At 39.7% G+C, this 17,789-nt stretch overlaps 1 protein-coding gene across 10 annotated transcripts in view; it reads left to right on the forward strand.

Annotated features, from left to right (window-relative positions):
• vopp1b (VOPP1 WW domain binding protein b) overlaps positions 1-17,789 on the forward strand; it is a 96,705-nt gene that overhangs the window by 49,654 nt on the left and 29,262 nt on the right. For 2 of the 10 annotated variants that reach the window (XM_051066903.1, XM_051066896.1), the window contains exons 2-3: positions 8,292-8,350; positions 14,087-14,164. The exons of 5 other annotated variants lie outside the window; for them this stretch is intronic. In XM_051066903.1, the coding sequence (XP_050922860.1) occupies positions 8,292-8,350; positions 14,087-14,164 (137 nt within the window). The remainder of the gene's footprint in view (positions 1-8,291; positions 8,351-14,086; positions 14,165-17,789) is intronic. 3 more of the 10 variants (XM_051066900.1, XM_051066895.1, XM_051066901.1) reach the window with 2 other exon arrangements.

The raw sequence follows: 17,789 nt of genomic DNA on the forward strand, positions 1-17,789 counted from the left end.
CTCACACAACTGAGCTGTAGCAGAGCAGCAGGAGCTATTTCTGGGCAGTTGCCATCCACTACAGCCTCCTTAGTTACTAAGAGAGTGGGCATTACTGTATAATCTGCCCCTGTTTGAATGGCTTTTGTGGTTTCAGTTATATATGAAACGATTGTTACTGTGTTCTGGTCCGGTTTGGTTGTCATTTATTGTGTCATAGTTTTTGGAAATGCTCTGTGTCAAAATACTTTATATTTCTGTTTTTAGCAAAGCATTACTTTAACATAACCAGCAATCCCTGCATGCATTAGAACCACTTTAGTGTTAGCCTCTAAATTAAGAGCTCTTGTTTTTATGCTAACTGATACAAAATGTGTACTTAAACTCTGTGACCTAGACCCACTGAACAGCCTGAAAGCAATGCAGAGGGATCCCCTTGTAAATGTTTTGAATAAGCCTGGTCCTTCTAACCAATCAGACAAGGCCAAAGTCTGAGATGGGAGTTCATGGCTGTCAGTCATTATGTGAAGGCACTTCTGGTCTACTACTCCTCTCACTTAAGGCTTTGAGCTAGTATTAGCTGCTGGAGGACGTTTCTGTGGCTGACTCACAGGCTAGCAAGCTCCTGATCCTTCTTTACTGCTCAAGTCATGATGAGGTCGTAGGTGAAGGGCTGGGTGGGTGAGTCAGTGGTGGAAGGAGCAGAGTGGTTCGTCTTATGCTAGTGCTAGCTTGATTAACATAACGCTTTATTTGACAGTCAATTCAGACAATTAAAAAAGCAGCAGTTACTGCTGAAGATGAAGCTCTGAGCAAAAAAAAAAAACTTTAGGAGCAGCAAATAATTACCTGTTTGCATAATTAATACTTTGCATTACATTTGCATTTGTATTACACTGTATGCACCTAAACATTAAACAGCCTCAACCTGTTGATCTTGAACCAGCTCTGAAGCAGTTTAAAGCAGCCTTAAGACATTGAGCTTCATTACTGTTGTTTCCATATATATCTTGTCCTTTTCTGTGCTATTTTAAGTGTCTGTGCCTTCTTTGAATTGTGCTTCTGTCCCTTTCTGTTTCTCTTTTTCTGTTGTGTCTTTGTTTTAATGTGTTATTACCCTTTAAAGCACTTTACAAAATTTGCAAGTGCAGGGACTTGAAACTGCAACATACTTTAGAAATACTGAGGTCATGACCTCAGATAATCCACTAGTGTAATCCAGGTGGATTACAGGTATAATCCAGTGATAGTTGTTTGCACATATATGGTTACACTACAAAGAGGAACTGCTAATAGCTGATTTGGCATCCTTTTAATGATGCTAAACTGTTAAAATATGAACAAATACAACCTAAAACAGTTATAGCCCACCGCCCACCACTGAATCCACAACAACATTATACTTAGTTTACATCCCATGAAGTATTATGGGAACTCTAGTTAAGAAAATAATATGATTATTTAAAAGGGGTGTCAGTCAGAATGTAAAACTACAAGAAACATTCAGCTGATGCAGCAGGCTGCTGGATATAGAATTGAATAACAACAAATAGTCAATACCGCCATATTCTAATGTATTACATGATTTGATTGTCCCAGTACCAAATTTGGTGTAAACTGGTTCTGTACATTTTGCGTAATCCTACTGACAAACAAACAGACACAGGTGAAAACATAACCTCCTTGGCCGAGATATGAAATATGTCAAACATAAAATTGATCTGCAGATCTGCTGACTGACACCAGTTTAATCTTATCAGACTTTTCTTTGAAGTTTTATATTGATCGCCATCAGCTCTGTGTATATCGACAATTTAAAATCGCTATATAAAAACAGATCATTGCTGCCATAAGACTGTCAGTGGTCTCATGGCAGGGTTAAAAAAAAAAAAAAGGACAGTTGATTGTTGTTGTTTTTTTCATTTTGGCATGGACAATGCATCTCTACCTCAAAGAAGAAAAAGTTCACTTTGACCTTCTCATGAAAACTAGTGACCGTACTTTGCATTTCGTTTTGGCAGTCTCTGCTGGAGACACTGAAACACAATACGCCTCTTCATCCTCACGTTTCCTGTTTTCTGTGGTGAAATTTTAATATCTCATTAACATGAAAACGTCATGTCACAATGATGCTGAACTGATTCTGTTTATTTTGGACAAAAGCTAGATAACTAATTTTTACATGTTTTTTTATGGCAGTAAATGCTCACATAAAATGCAGCTACAATTAATAATGTGTATTATCTCCTTTTAAATATATGGAAATGTTACCAAAATTTACAGTTCACATACAGCACACAGTATTTGGATTTGACCAAGGCAGACCAGTAGATTAACATGTACTTCCTGCACACCTCCCCCTGCCTTCCTCAGGCTCCACATCAGGCCAAACATACACTGACAATCAAATGATGCTTCTTGGTCTGTTGCTGTTTGCTAATGGCAGAGTCATCTGTGCGGTCAGCAGAGATCAATAACACAGGATGGAGAGGGAGAGGTGGATGGATGGGAGATGAGAGGAGGGAAAGAAAGGAAGCGAAATACAGACGGGTGGAGGAGATGAAACAGAATGTTAGAGTCGAGCAAAAGAATAGATCACAAGGATTTAGAGTTTGTTCCTGGCAGGGTGGCACACCATTTAGTCCAAAATGAGGGACTGAACTCTCTTTGACATCCCTGATAATAAGAAAACATCATTATGATTTGTGTGCAATATAATTTAATTCTCCCATTAAAAAACTTCTGTAACACACTGCAAGCCAGCAAAACTCCATGAAGTTTGAAGGCCTGCATCAGAGCAAAGCAGTGCTAAGTTATGATTGACTTTTCACAGGAAGCTTCTTTATTGACCTGTCTCCTTTCGCAATCTCATCTACAGCATCCCACAACTTCAAAGGCAAAGCACTTCCTGATCACTACACAGACACACACACACACACACCACTGCTTCTAAAGGTTTAATGTTCGGTGTAGAATCATTTGAACTATTCATCCTTTTCAATATCCTTTAGCCAAAACCCATTTGAGCTGCTTTTAAAGCGGGAAAACACATTCCCTGGTTGCGTAACGGTCATTTTTGTCCTGCGGGAGCACAGAGGGACATTTTCCTCTCCTGTCAGCGCTTTCACTGAGCTCTAATTAGAGAAAGACAATGAACAGAGCTGGACAGTGACCATTGCTGGCAGAGTGTTGGGGACAGGATAACGATCCAAACTAAAGTAGATGGACAGCAACAAAGTCAAAAATTGTGAAATTAAAGCTTTGTTATTCTAGCTATAATTTGCATGTACTTTTTATTCTGTATGAGTATTGCGGTTTTGTCCTGTTTCTTCATATTCTGTACATGGTATGCTGATTAAATATTCTTCCTCATCATCACGCCACAGGTGAAATTGTTAACCAAGTCATAAAGACTAATGTCAGCCTGAATATTGTGAGATGAGAGGCCAAAGCTCAGGATCAAGAGTTTTCATATCAGAACCTATGGTATTCATAGGGTCTGTTTCAGTAGCACTGAGGCCAGCAACAGCATTTGACTGCAGCCAGAAAAGTGGACATACTGTATTAATGCTGAGAGGAAGGCAGATAAATGGATTGTACTTGTGCTACTCAAGCCTTATCTTGTTTAATAGCTCTGGCTGATGATAAGAATTACATAGATATTTGTGATCTCAAGAAGATAAATCTTAACGGCATTGGTGACCCTGTATTTTACCATAGCACCACAATCACACCAAACGTTCCCCTTGACAAAAATTCCTACCACATCAAAATGTCTCAGAACCTTACAGTTGAATTCCACTTAATTTGCTGTTGGTGAACCTTTTATATTTGCTGTAGCACCATCTATCATGCCATGGTGTTTCAAAACATAACTGCTGAATACCATTACATTTCTGGTGACCCTTTCATATTTTCTGAATTACATGTTCTTGTATGCAAGAATTATTTAAATCTAATAGACATATGGTTTACTGAGCATGTGCATGTTTCCCAGTGGATGAACCCCTGCCATTTTTAGCCACTTTTAACATCTGTTGGATGGATTGTGACATGACAGTGGGTACAGACATTCAGAGTCCCCAGATGATATATTTCAAGGACTTTGATGATGATCCCTCAACTTTTCCTCTTCAGTAGCTCCACCATGAGTTTTTAGTGAAACATCTCAACAATTATTCAATTGATTGCCAAGAACAACTTATCAAACTTATCAAGTGAAATAACTCAAGATCTACTACACACAGTGGCATTGAATTTAGTACATACATTTAGGTTCCCAAGGGAATAAATCCTATTGACTTTACACTTAGTGGCACCAGCAGATTGACCTTTGTGGCTCTGGATAAAACATTTACTACCATCTGCAACCAAATGGATGGTAAATGGACTGCACTTATATGGCACCTTTTTAGTCTTAACGACCACTCAGAGCGCTTTACACCACTCACACTTTTCACACTCACTCATTCATACCTGATGGCACAGCCACTTCAATCATCTACAACTATTGTGTTGATTACATTTGGCACATGTAGTCATATTCCCTTCAGGATGAGTTGTAATAACTTTGGTGATCCTCTTGTTTTATTTAGCACCATTGTCAGGTCAATTCTCCATTTAAGACAAAATACTAAAAAACTAATGACATTCCCATCAGCCTCAGCTGTGTTTTTTGTTCAGTTCTAATTAGCAAATGTTAATAAGCTAACACACTTGGTCTTGTTGCTCTCGGAGCCTCCTTCTAGCACCTCTCTCAGGCCAACGTGACACAGTGTACCTCGTACAGACAGATTCTCATTAAATCTGCAGAATTCAGTCATACATCTGTGAGGATGGACTCTTATGATTTTAATAACCCCATCACATTTACTCTTCGGTCAGGTGTGACATTTGTTTTTTTTTTTTTTGTTTTTATATAACTTCAGTACTCAAATGTTAAGGCCATCTTTAAAAATCATGGTCATTAATCCAGCTGCTCTGTGACTCTTGATATTTTAAATTAAAATATATAACATAACGAGAACAGAGGGAAAAGATCAAGCAGACTGGTTCACTGTTCCTCAGATCACAGCACTTAATTATGACAGATCACAGATTTAATTATGCACTTCCTGTGTGGATGGGATTTCCCACTACTGACCACAGTGATAACAGCAAACAGTCTGGACAAATAGAGTGTACACTGTCTCAGTGAGAGGGGATAGGATGCTTTTCACTGATCTTTCTCTCTGTCCCTCTCACTGTGTGTGTGTGTGTGTGTTTCTGCCATTACTTTTCAGCCCAAGTGACACAGTATGGTCCCATTCTCCACCAGTAGCCTGACAAATAACCCATTGTGCTGGCATGTTGTGAGCCACCAAAACAACTCGACCTGCCATGCCACCCTGCAGCTCTGCTCTCCACACGATGTCAGAGATGTGGTTAGAATTTAATGTATTCTTCTGGGCCTGTATTTATCACTCTGCTAAAAGGAGAAGTTTGTACTTAAGTGAAAAATAAAGTAAAAATATTTCAAGTCCTACCTGCATATTTAAGAATACAAGCTATTTATGAAATTTCTTACAACTTACAATTTGTGTAAAAAGTGCTTCCAGAAGTCTCCTAAGTTTGTTGAGATGACTGCTGTACGAAAACAGGCTATTTCATGAAAAGTAGTGACAGTGATTGTATTTAGTGTTGACAGGCCTGTGATGCTCCCTGCTGGACAACACAGTGAAAAACAGTTCATTTAGTTATTAATGACAAAAACATGTTTCTCATTTAGTCATAAACATAAAAAGCACGATAAACTCTGCATAACTAAGTTTATTATATTTCACTTTCTTTATTTGTTTGATTTGTTTTAATTTAGGCATTATAAATCTTCCGTAGCCCTATCATCAGCAGTGCTGTAGCTCCCCCAACATATAATATAACAGCATGAAATGATGCATTGACCTCAAGACCAGTGATTACTAAACATGTTGCCAGTTGTACTGTAGCATCAGACATGGCCAATCACCCTTTCAATACAGGTGACATCCTGCTTTCTACACCGTACTTGCCTGGTTCAGAGCGCTGCATCAGTTTAAGCACGGCGAGAAAATCACATCACAAAGCTACAAAATGTAAATCTCATCCCTAAAGGACACCACAGTAGAAAACTTTGTCGTGTGTTATCATATTGTAGATGGGTGTGGGTTGTTTGTTCATGTAATTGGAATCTGCTGCTTTAAGTGAATGAGATGTTCCTGTACCTGCAGATCAAACAGCAGAGTTGCTCACAAAAACTGTCACCACTTCACTGTGCTACTTTTCATTTCCAGAGCACAGAGGAGGAGTTAATAGAGTTCAGTGAATGTCATATCAATTTCATAACCATATCAAATACTGCATGTTTTCATTCGCAAAGAGACTGCAGTTCAACTTGCTATCTCTGAGAAGATGTCTCTACTTTAATGGGAAGTGATGGTGTGTATGCTGAATGCCACCCTGAGGCGAGGCATATCCCTGCAGTGTGATTCACTTCATTTGGCACGCTTTTCCTCTCTCCTTTTCTCTACTATCTCACCTTCCCTCCCTTCTCCTCTCTCTCTTTCTTTCTTTCTTCTTAGCACTCGATATGTCCTGTACCACTTCATTGCAGGACCCAAAATGATAAAGCCGAAAATCCTCTATGCGCCACTACAAAGCGGGCTGTATTTTCATAGAGGGAGACCATTTCAAAGGCAGTTAATTAAAGGCGCTCTCCAGCCTGCCAGTGTCAGTACTCTATGTATTCTGAACTGAAGCCAGTAATGGAAAAGAGAGGTTCGTACTCATGCAGGGGGATCCTCGTTGAGTCTACCGCCCCGCATGTTATTGTTGATCGCTATCAAATCTGGATTTGAATTTAGTACGGGATCTCTGCTGTTTCTGATGTAGGCCTACATCTAAAACCCAGGATAACATAATTTTTTTAAATTAATATTATCACTGTAATGTCTCTCAGACGTCTTTCTGTGTGAAGTTTGTTGACGTGAGTTTTTTTTGACAATCCCAAGACATGAGACACACACAAGTGTCCATTAGTGCCAGGAAGTTTGTTATGTTGCCTCATTGTATACCTGAAAATTGTTTTATAATGGAGGCTCAGAAAAACAGGGCTTTCTGTAAAAAGCCTGTCTTGAATTAACCTAACCAACTGAACCAGGATTAGTATGTTTCATAAAGCTGGTTTGTAGATTATGTGGCAAGTCTGGTTTATTTCAACACACAGATCGGAGACATCAAACCTTAATCAGACAAAACTGTGTGGAGAATGAAATATTAGAGCAAACCTTAAAAAAAAACATAGTAAAAGATAACTTTTAGCTGCATGTTGTAGATGAGCGCAACTCTGTTCGAAATAGAGATGAACACCAATCAGCTGAACTTCTCTGTTAACTCAGTCTGTTTGTGGTAAAAATTAATGTATAGATGTACAAGTTGCAACATACATATGAAATAAAACTACAGCCAGGTCATTGGGTTATGTTGCAGCTGGAATACCTTCAGATTTGCTGTTTTTCACTTTGCAGTTTTAATACATGGAATGTGGGAATGTGTAGGAATATGGGTCTGATATTTAAATCGAGAAGAGATTGTGAAAGTGTCTCTATCAAGCCACATCCGTTGGTCAAAGTTGTATGTTGTGATATATGAACTCAGATTTTAATGACACGATTGGATACATCCTGTTTCGCTATGTGATGTAAATTTTACATGTACTGTAAACAGACTGGGAACATTGTCAACTGACTTAAGACCAAAACACTTTCAGTCTGACAGATTGTAACACAGATTAGGCCTAAAATGAAGCTAAGTCTTGAAACTAACCTGGACTTGGACTTGGACTTGGACTGGGTTTGTTTCCAACTGGTTTTACAGGTGATCTTGCTTTTTGAAACACCCCTCAGGTCTGGACCTTTAAACGTGTACAAAAACAGCTTTAGCTTCTCAAAACTTGCTGAAGTATTATCCTTCCAACTGTGGGATCAGCTGCTCCAAGTACAAAAACCATCATTGTGGTATATGAATCCTCACATTAGCTAAGAATAACTGTGACATCTCCTGTGCTCTCTTGCACCTTCATGGACTTGGCACTGAGCCGGGGGTCTAGGAGGAACACAGAGGTTTAAAGCAGTAAGGCTGTGTCCCCGTCTCAGTAGAAAAGATTAGTCCAGCACTAACATCCATACTGTGTTGTGTTTCTCTGCTCTCTGGCTGATGCATGTTTGGACTAAAATAGCTGTTTGTGTGCATAGTTTCAGTTTTTAACAATGACCTTAATCTGTCCTTCTCTTTTACAGTGTGTAGAAGCAAAAAAGTACTGCTGGTATTTTGAAGGCGGATACCCTATCTACTTCATGTAAGTACTACAATGTTCCCTTCTACAATTTTAAACCAATGAAATTGAATCTGCACAATCTACAATCTACTCCAGACATCATAATCTTTTTTTTTTATATTATATTCACAAAAACTTTTTGTTCTTTCACATTTTTTGCAAATTCAGTTAAAACTTATGTCTGGTCTGAAAGGAAGCTCAAATCTGCACTGAGCTGCAGAATACTGTGTTACATTGAGAGCTGTCTGTGCAAGCAGCTTATTATGACCCACAGTTTCATTTTATTGTCAGGGCAACTTCTGGCAACCATAGTAAGTATAATGGGAGCAAAGGAGGAAGTCAGGTGACGGGGTGTAAAAAATGATGGATGGGTCAGCAGAACACTGAACTTTACTTTGTTTCATTCCATAACCCGTGACTAAGGTCCTCTAACCTTGAGGACGTGCTTATTTTAACCCAAACCACAAACCAAACCGTGGCCATTTGATGAGCTGAACTGTGTGTCTACTATTGTAACCATGACAGCAAAGGTTTGGTACGCATGCTGTCCTAGGTGTATTATTTCTGTAGACGCTCCTATGGGCCATATGAGGACAAGTGAACTACTGGCTTGTTGAGGTTGGAGGACTTGTTGGTTAAATCTTAGTGGGTTCATCAACATGCACAACCACTGAGCACTAAGCAAAGTTTAATTCAGTTCATTCAGTGTCATTTCCAAAGCTACTGCTTACTGGAGATTTTTACTTAGTTCTGGGGGGCACGCTGTGTTTTACTGATTGAGACAGATGACAGGCTTCTCCCACAGTGCTAACTTTCATTTATTTAGTTTGCTTTTTAGCTGCTGGCCACAGCTATAGCTGTGATGAGAGGGAGGAAGAGAGACAGAGAGAGGGACAGTGTCAGTGAAGAGGGATTACTTTGGTAATGAAAAACAACTCAGTGGAAGAACCCCCTTTCTTTTCCGCTTTCTTTCCCCTCTTCCTCTCTCCGGGCCCTCAATTACCGTCTCTCTTTTCAGCCTCAACAACACCAGGAATCTGGTGTCTTTTTTTCTCATTTAACACAGATGACACTGTTCTCCTCAAATCCAACAAGGAAACAAAAACATCTGAAAAGAGAAAGGAGAGAAAAAGGAGTAAAACTTAAATGATGTTGCAGTATTGATATTATTTGCCCACTTCAGCAGAAATTTTGGTAGGTGTTTCCAGGGAAATTTATTTAACATTTGCAAGTTGGAATAAGCAGAATGCAGTGGTGGGCAGTTCTGTATCAGCATATTTGGATCTGGACATTAAATTTGATTCAGTATAACCTGATGATAGGTGCCAAGGGCACAATTCACAGCTGTAATCAATGTGTCTAAAACTTGGAGCCACTTAAATAATTTCAATATTTAAGCTCCTGTCAGTGTAACACAATACAGTTTGAGAGCAACACAAACTACAGTCTCAGAAATGAGCATAAATGTGAATTGATTTCAGATATTTAAGTATATTAATAATATACTACATTAAGGTAGTGCCCCCATTACTGCCCCTAAATGCCCAGTTTTCCTTACAGCTCACTGGTGATGTTTTGAAATTCATCAACCAGAATGTGGACATAATATGCCATGATTGTAATTTCCACTGGGGATGTTCCCCTCTCTTTTTAAAATCCCAATTTTGTTCCCTTCATTTATACAGGTTCAGTTTGATTCCCTGCCAAAATCCAGATAGCAGAGACACACAGCAATAAAACTTTACAAACATTAGCAAGTGAGGGAAATATAGCTAATTAATTGTTTAGTGCATTATAATGCAATGATATATTTGTTTTGGTTTGCTGCCATCATGGAAAACAAGATAACTAATGTTGAAGAACTTACACACTCACGCAAACCTACACCCCTGCAATATGCAATAGGCGAGTAAGATAGTAACTGGTTCACAGTTACTATCTTACTCGCCTACAATTTGATTTAATACTCAGAACTCCTAAACAATATACGGTGCCCCTGATGTGCAAAACAAAACAACACTGGAGGACAAACACTAATAAAATGGAAAACACAACAATTTGACCTCAGGGCTACCGTCACCTACAAATAAACAAGCAAGGCTTAAGAAACGACTGCCCAGTCAGTCTACATTTAATAGATGTGGATACATTTCTGTACACCAAACCACTCACCATAACACACACACTAAGACTGTAACGTTACATCACAGATATAGAGAGCTTCTGGTGCCCTCAAAGTGACCCTGCACACTGTACCATGTTTTATAGTGAAATGTCTCTTCCTCTTGTAAATTTCAGGCGATTTCAAACCAAATCTATCCAGACAGCATTAGCCTAATTCCTGTACTAAGACTCTTAACACACAGTATCTTTTCCTCCACCTCTGCCTTTTCCATAGTGCCGCATTTCTTTGCCTGCAGCCAGATTTAAGAGCCTTAGATGGAGGATTTGAGGACTCGCTGTTCATTTCTCCTGAGAAAACACAAGGATGGACAGTTGAAAGGACAGTTTCTGGTATTCAGGGTTAACATTGATTCAACACAGAGTAGATGAGCCAATAATTGAGTTTCACCTCATTTTTTTTGAGTTTTCTTTTTCCAAATAAAAGGTGGAAACTCTTAAACCATAATTTTCCCTCTTGATAATAATGATTTTGTGTCAACAAGAACACAACCATAATGCTGACACTTGCTGTTTCAGTCTCCTCACAGTATCAAAAATCCATCTAAAGGCACTTTTTCTTTGTATTGAGGCCTCATTGAAACAAGCATAGCGCAGTGATTTGCATCCTGGAAGCAGTGTTTATTCAACCTGCAGCAGCAGTGGCTGTGACAGCTCAGCGAGGCAGTTACAGTACAGGTTGCACCTGATTGCTGCAATTTGCATTAAAACATTTACTCTTCCTCCGAGTAATAACGCAATCAGGAAAGATCTTATAATTGTAGGATCAGGATCCGTGGAATTAGAAAACACTGCTCTAAATTTATTCTAAATTCTCTGCCATACCTTCAGCACAAAGAATATGTATACGTGCAAACAGGCAGGGAGCACAGCAGGGATTGGCATCTGTGTGGCGCAGTGCAAAAAAACTCCTGGTTCTCATGCTGTGGGACCCTCCAGGGACAGCAGTTGCTCATCCCTGGGCTACTGCTGAAATACCAGACAGGTTCTGGGAGTTTGAGGTATGCACTGTCGTGGCGGCTATCCACAGTCATCTATCACGCAGGCACACACACACACCTTGTTATCATTTCCAGTTGTATTAATGCAGGTTTCCTGTTGCTCTCCACAGACTGATCAATCTCAGTTGGCCTCTGTTCTGAATATTTGGCTCCCGGGCTGCAGACTGCTTGCCGTTTAAAGTAAAACTTCTGTAGAGTTTTGTTTACGAAGCAGAAAAGGTGATTAATGGCAACATTACAATACACCTGTGTCTGATGCTTTGAGCCTTGTTATTGTGGAAGAAATGTCAGTGCGCCATACTGAGGATCTCTGTCCTGCAATAAAACAGTATGAAGACAGGAAGTAATTATCTGCAACTGGAGAGCAAAACCTCTAGTTCTCGCCTCACCAGCTCTACAGCTCCCCACAGCTCTGCATAGCATTTCAGATTATTTTAGTTTATTGTTTTTGCTTTTACAGCCCACAACTTTCCTTTTTTGGTTCCCTTTCAAAATCAACTTTGTTCAGGGAAAAAGCTCTGATAAACCCTCTGCACTCTACCTCCCATTACCAAACTGCAGACAGACGTCAGAGACTAGCCGGCGAACATAATGTTCTCAGGAGTTGATGGAAACTGAACCAGAAAGTGAAAATTACATTGAACTTGTTCCAGACGTCCTCACTGTTATGACTTAGAAAGTTATATATCTTACAATGTATCCTCTAAATTCTTAAAACTGTGATTTTTTTTTTTTCTTGCCTCAAGAGGATATTCAGTTTTATTGCACAAATTAAAAAGTAGATGGATTACTTTAGGCTCTTCTTCATGTTTTTTGAGAGGAATTTTTGTGCATTGCATCTGTATGACTTTAAACATTTAAAAAGCAAATAAGAGATCAGGGAGATGGATGTGGAGAACTTTCTTTCACAGACAGGATGTGATTAATGACAGTGGAAGTGGTCTCTGGTAGGAGGCTTGGTTAGTTGTATTGAAAGCTTAGCTGTAAAGGAGTATTTCTATCTGTCTGCCTGGCTTAATATAGCTATTGGGCACACACCATTTGTATAAGCAAACACAACCATGAAATAACACTGTTTTTAGGATGATGTTGTCTCACTTTTCAAATCTTGTAAAACATTGTTTCCCAGAGTTGGTTCTCTGACACATCAGTGTACACTGTACATGTACACTGCTTAGAAAACAAGTTCCATCGCCTAGATGATGCACAACTCATTCTCACATTTATTCACATCCACATTGATCTGTCATGGTCTTCCCTTGGTCCTCCCCTCATCTCCCACCTGTTCACACTTGTCATCAGTCCTGCGTTCTCCTGGTCTCTCCCCATGTTCTTCATTCAGTAATCAAGCTTGGACTCTACTTGTTCACTCTCTTTGTTCCCTGTCAGATCATCGGATTCTGTTTTTGTTCCTGTGAGTTTCCCTGTTTACCTACTGCCTGTTCCTCTGTTCCTGCCTGTGAATGTGTCGACCTCATCCACCTGTAGGCCTGCTTTTTCCATTATCAGTATCTAGCTTTTGGCTCCTTTCCCTGTGTTCTTGGCTTCTGCTGTGACATGATCAGAGTAAAATTAGCTATGAAATTTCCAAATTCCTCAATACTTGAGGGCAAAGGAGTTTTTATTATGGGTGAAGACCAGCTTTTGTTCAGACAAATTTGTTCTTTCTTTTTTAAATTTCCCACACACATTTTTATTTGGCTTCTCTAACAGAGAAAACAACATGACACCTCCTCCTCCTTTCTCTTCGCCACCTGGTGCTGCTGCAAAATGAACTACTTCTGATACTGTATGTAGGAATGACAATTAATGACTATTAAACCTTCATACTGATGCACTTAAATTGTAAACTGAAAGACCGACATGTAGAAAAACAGTTTTTACTTTTAAAATATATTCTGTGTTTAATATGAAAATAGAAGTTGAATTATTGCATTTAAAATGAATGAATGAATTTTTCCTTTTCTTTTCTTTGTAAATGAAACTTGTTATACAAATGTAAAGTAATCATGGAAAGTTAGGGCCTGAAAAAATGTACAGCACTTAGGTAAATGTGTTCAGTTTCACCATCTTCTGATGTAAGGAGAAATTAACAAATGAACTCTGAAGAAATACTGATTCTGCAGCTTTAATCTACAGAGAACCTGTAGAATTATCCACCTTTGGTCCAGACTGAAGTATCTCAAAGAATATTGGATGTATTGCTGTGAAATTTCCCCAGAGGATAAATCCTAATGACTTTGTTGATCCTCTCATTTTTCATTTAGTTCCATTAGCAAGTCAACTTTTCAATTATACAGCACAATAAGCTTTTATGGATCAGCACACAGTTTTGTTTGATGTTCATGGTTCCCAGAACATGAGCTCTAATGACTTTGGTTGTCCTCTGACTCTTCCTGTAGCTTCCTGCATGTGGTTCACCATTTGTGAAATATTGCAAAACTATTAGCTGGATTGCTGTGAAATTTGGTGTGATACTAAGGGTGAATTAGGGAGGATACTGTATGTATCTCTATTTATTTTGGTGCTGGTTATATTTGTGCCTGTAACTGACCTATGTGCCTTTTTGTTGCAGATGTCGCTCCTATGAGGACTGCTGTGGGACTCGCTGCTGTGTGAGAGCCCTGTCCATCCAGAGACTATGGTATTTCTGGTGAGTTACAGTTTGGGCAGTGTCTCTTGCTGTCTCTCACTGAAATTCAGAAAGCTTGGTGAATATCGAGTACTCCTAAAAATAAATAAATACTCCAGTATAATCTCTTGCTTGGTGAGCAAACCCTAAACATATTAGTCATATTGTTATATCCAAGTATGACTGAATCCAACATATTTTCATAGTGAGAATCAGTAGCTTTTAGCACTGGTAACTTGACTCACCATTGTCAGCGCAACTGTGAATCATAGCATCTACTGCTCTTGGCATTTTGCTCTCTGAGTTGTACATCAGTTAATTAAAAGAGTGTTACTGAAGTGGATAAATTCCACTGAATAAACAGATTTTTGCTGGAACCAATGAATTATTGTTTGCCAGATATTGTATGGAGAAACTGTGCATAAAAAGGCTGTAAGTCTAAATCTAATATGCAAGTTTGGGGGGGGGGACTTAACTCTAGGTCCACTTGCAAACTTTCTCCCAGTGCTTACAACCACATCTCAGCGAATTGAGATTACTCATCACATGACCTGTTATCATATTAATATTATTCCATACTCTGGTCATGTGGCGACTGAGAAAACGCTGGCACTGAGAAAGACCATGTGTTATGAAGCTTTTGTGGTCAATAGATGCATGAAAGTAGATTATTGTGACCATTGTTCAGGGCTGCTTACACAACTAAAAAAAAACTGAAGATGCACCAGAAATAAGAAACTGAGCACATTTTGAAGCCAATAAAAATCTGCTTATTGTCCTCGCATCCCCATGGAGAACAGATATTGTTGAACTGCATGTTTTTATTTAGAGATTCACAGCAGAGGGGAGCAAATTCTATCTGAGGAGACAATAATTCTCTTTTGCTGCTGTTTGCAACTAGGTGTACGACTGGTCATGGTGGCACCTCTGTGTTTGACTGTGTTATTTTCATTAGATACATGGGTGTGCTCATGATGTTGAGTTGGTGAAAGCTCCTTTGTTTGTCTCTCAGGGTGCTGCTGATGATGGGAGTGTTGTTCTGCTGCGGTGCTGGGTTCTTCATCCGCAGAAGGATGTATCCGTCCCCTCTGAGAGACGAGCCAGCGTTCAACCGTCTCCTTCACCAGGCACCCTGTCACCACACCAGGTACAGTAGGGTTCAAACAAATACACAGACACAAAAAGATGGAAAACACAAATGAAAGTGCTTCCAGCTTTACACCACCTGTATGTTATGATCAGTTTTGGAACATATTTCAACTAAATCACTTCAGGAAAAAAAGTCTTTGTGTGTAAGTGCAATCAATAGTAACTGTTGCCATGATTTTAGGACAGTAAATGAATCACTTTTAAATCAATCTGATTTAGATGTTAGATGTTTAGATAGTGATTTTTATATTGGACCTTATTGGCGCCAGGTCCTGAAACACATTTTAAATAAAAATAAGTCATACAATTTCTCAAAAATTGCAAAAAAGTTGCAAGGAGTAGTTCAGTAAGAAGTGACCAAAAAAGTTGATAATAACCATGTAAACCTGGTTATGTGTACCGGATATGCGTCACCAATTGATGCACAAATGGAAACCATATTGTTTCCAGTATAGAATTATAATCATCACAATGGAAGCTGGTAATATCCATCACTGTGGTCCACGACACATCTCTGTTCATACACAGCAGTCACAGATAATATAACATACTGCATTTGACATGGTCTATTTTTAACTAGCCCTTTTCTTCAAACAGATATTCATAGAGCAGCCATCAAAATTGTCCTCTGTAGAAATGCTTCAAGAAAAAAAGAAATTGAATTGGAGAAGATGGTGAGAGCGGCTCAAATTTGCCACATTACTACTTTGTAATTTTCATAGAATGTGTATGATATTTTTCAGTCTAATCTATTGATCAGCCTTCTGATTTTTGATACAGTATAACTGCTGATTATAGTTTACAGGTATATGAGTGATTAACAATTGAATTAATGACACTAAGAGTGTAAATAAATGCAGCTGTGCATCTTTTATCCCTTTGGGTTTTTGCTGCACTAACAGAAAGGCCAAGATGGCAATATCAGCAGGTCAGTTCATCTGTCCTGATCCAGAACAAAATGTTTAAAGTTATAACAACTACTGGCCAAGTTACTAAAAAAGTGGAGATGGATATATACACAGTACACCTGATGTAAGCCAAAATGTCTCTGTAACCCACACGGAAACCGGAAAACTAATGGAAGATTTTTAAGAAAATATGCTCTGACTCTTCATGGCCCTGAAAGGATCTTATTATAAGTCTGATGCTGCGAACAAACTGTCCACTGACACTTACAGGCCTTTACTATTCGCAGGTCATGAAGTCAACTTTGCTTATAAGAGATCTCATCTAATCATCTTCTAAAGCCCTTCTATGCACTCACACACCACTGCAGGTTGTTGTAGGAGTATGAGGGAAATGAATATGAAAGGAAACGACTCCTGTGTAAGAGTTCAATGTGTACAGATAAGGCAACCATTCACAAAAAGGATTTGTGAATAAAAAGGATTTGTGAAATCCTTTTTGTGAAGGTTGTGACGACTCCTCCACCTGGACACTAGGTGTCCCTGTTGTTTTCCTTTTACTTCTTTCTTGCTACAGGTGTAGGGTGGAGGGTCATCAGCTGATTGAGCCACACCTGGGCCCAGTGTGCTCCATCTTATATCAACCCTCAGTCTGGAGTCCGATGGTGGGCTGGGAGCTTGGAGGATGGTTCCTGGTCCTGGCCGACCGTGGTGGCAGCTGCCGTTTTCTTTTTGTTAGTTTGGTTGTTCATGTGTTTGGTTATTCTCTCTTTTTTTTGTAAAAATAAATTGCTGGTTTTTAATCTGCCAACTCGTGCCGTCTCCCTCTCTTGCCACAGTTGTCGAGCCGGCTGTGACAAATGGGGGCTCGTCCGTTCCTGGTTTGGCCCGGTAGATATTTGTGTAGCGCTGTTGATTCAGCGGAAAGTGAATTTGATGAGCGGAGATGGTATTTGTGAATGAACCGGTTGTTGCGTCAGAGTGACGGGGACGTGCGGTTGTAGTTTTCCACGTGCAGCGTTTGTGAATGAATGGCAGTGGCGGACAAGGACGAATGCGGTGAGTAAGCCGATTGGTTTGGGTTTGAAAGTGTACTGGTTACCTGTTGTTTCGTCATGTAAATGGTGTTGTTGTTTGCACTGACCTCTGTTATTCCTGGAGACACGGCCTTGGTAAGTGGCTACTGTTCAGTCCCTGGTAGGCTCAGGACGAATTCCCTTCGAGTTCGTCGGGGGGGGGATTTGTAGAGTGGTGACGAAAGTGGTTGGAGCAGTTGTCTCGGGAGCACGTCCGAAGCTGCAGGTGAGGTCGCCACATTGTGGTGGTTTTACCGGGCTTGCGGGATTTGGTGCGTAAATACCCACTACAAGTAGCACCTGAAGACTAGGGGTGAGTTTAGTTAGTTCTGGGATAGGCAGTTAGAGGGACGGAGCTACTTTGGCGTGTGGCTGTGGTTTTCAGAGGCTGCTGATCGTGCATCAGTGGTGGCGGGTAATTCGGCAGGTAAATTTAACCCATGTCTGTTAACATGGATTTGGTTGAGGAATTCCTGAAAGTTCCGACGGAGGAGTTATTGGAGCGTTGTTCGCGGG

This window comes from Lates calcarifer, linkage group LG24 (genome assembly GCF_001640805.2).
Source record: "Lates calcarifer isolate ASB-BC8 linkage group LG24, TLL_Latcal_v3, whole genome shotgun sequence".
In the NCBI taxonomy this organism is placed as follows: Eukaryota; Metazoa; Chordata; class Actinopteri; family Centropomidae; genus Lates; species Lates calcarifer.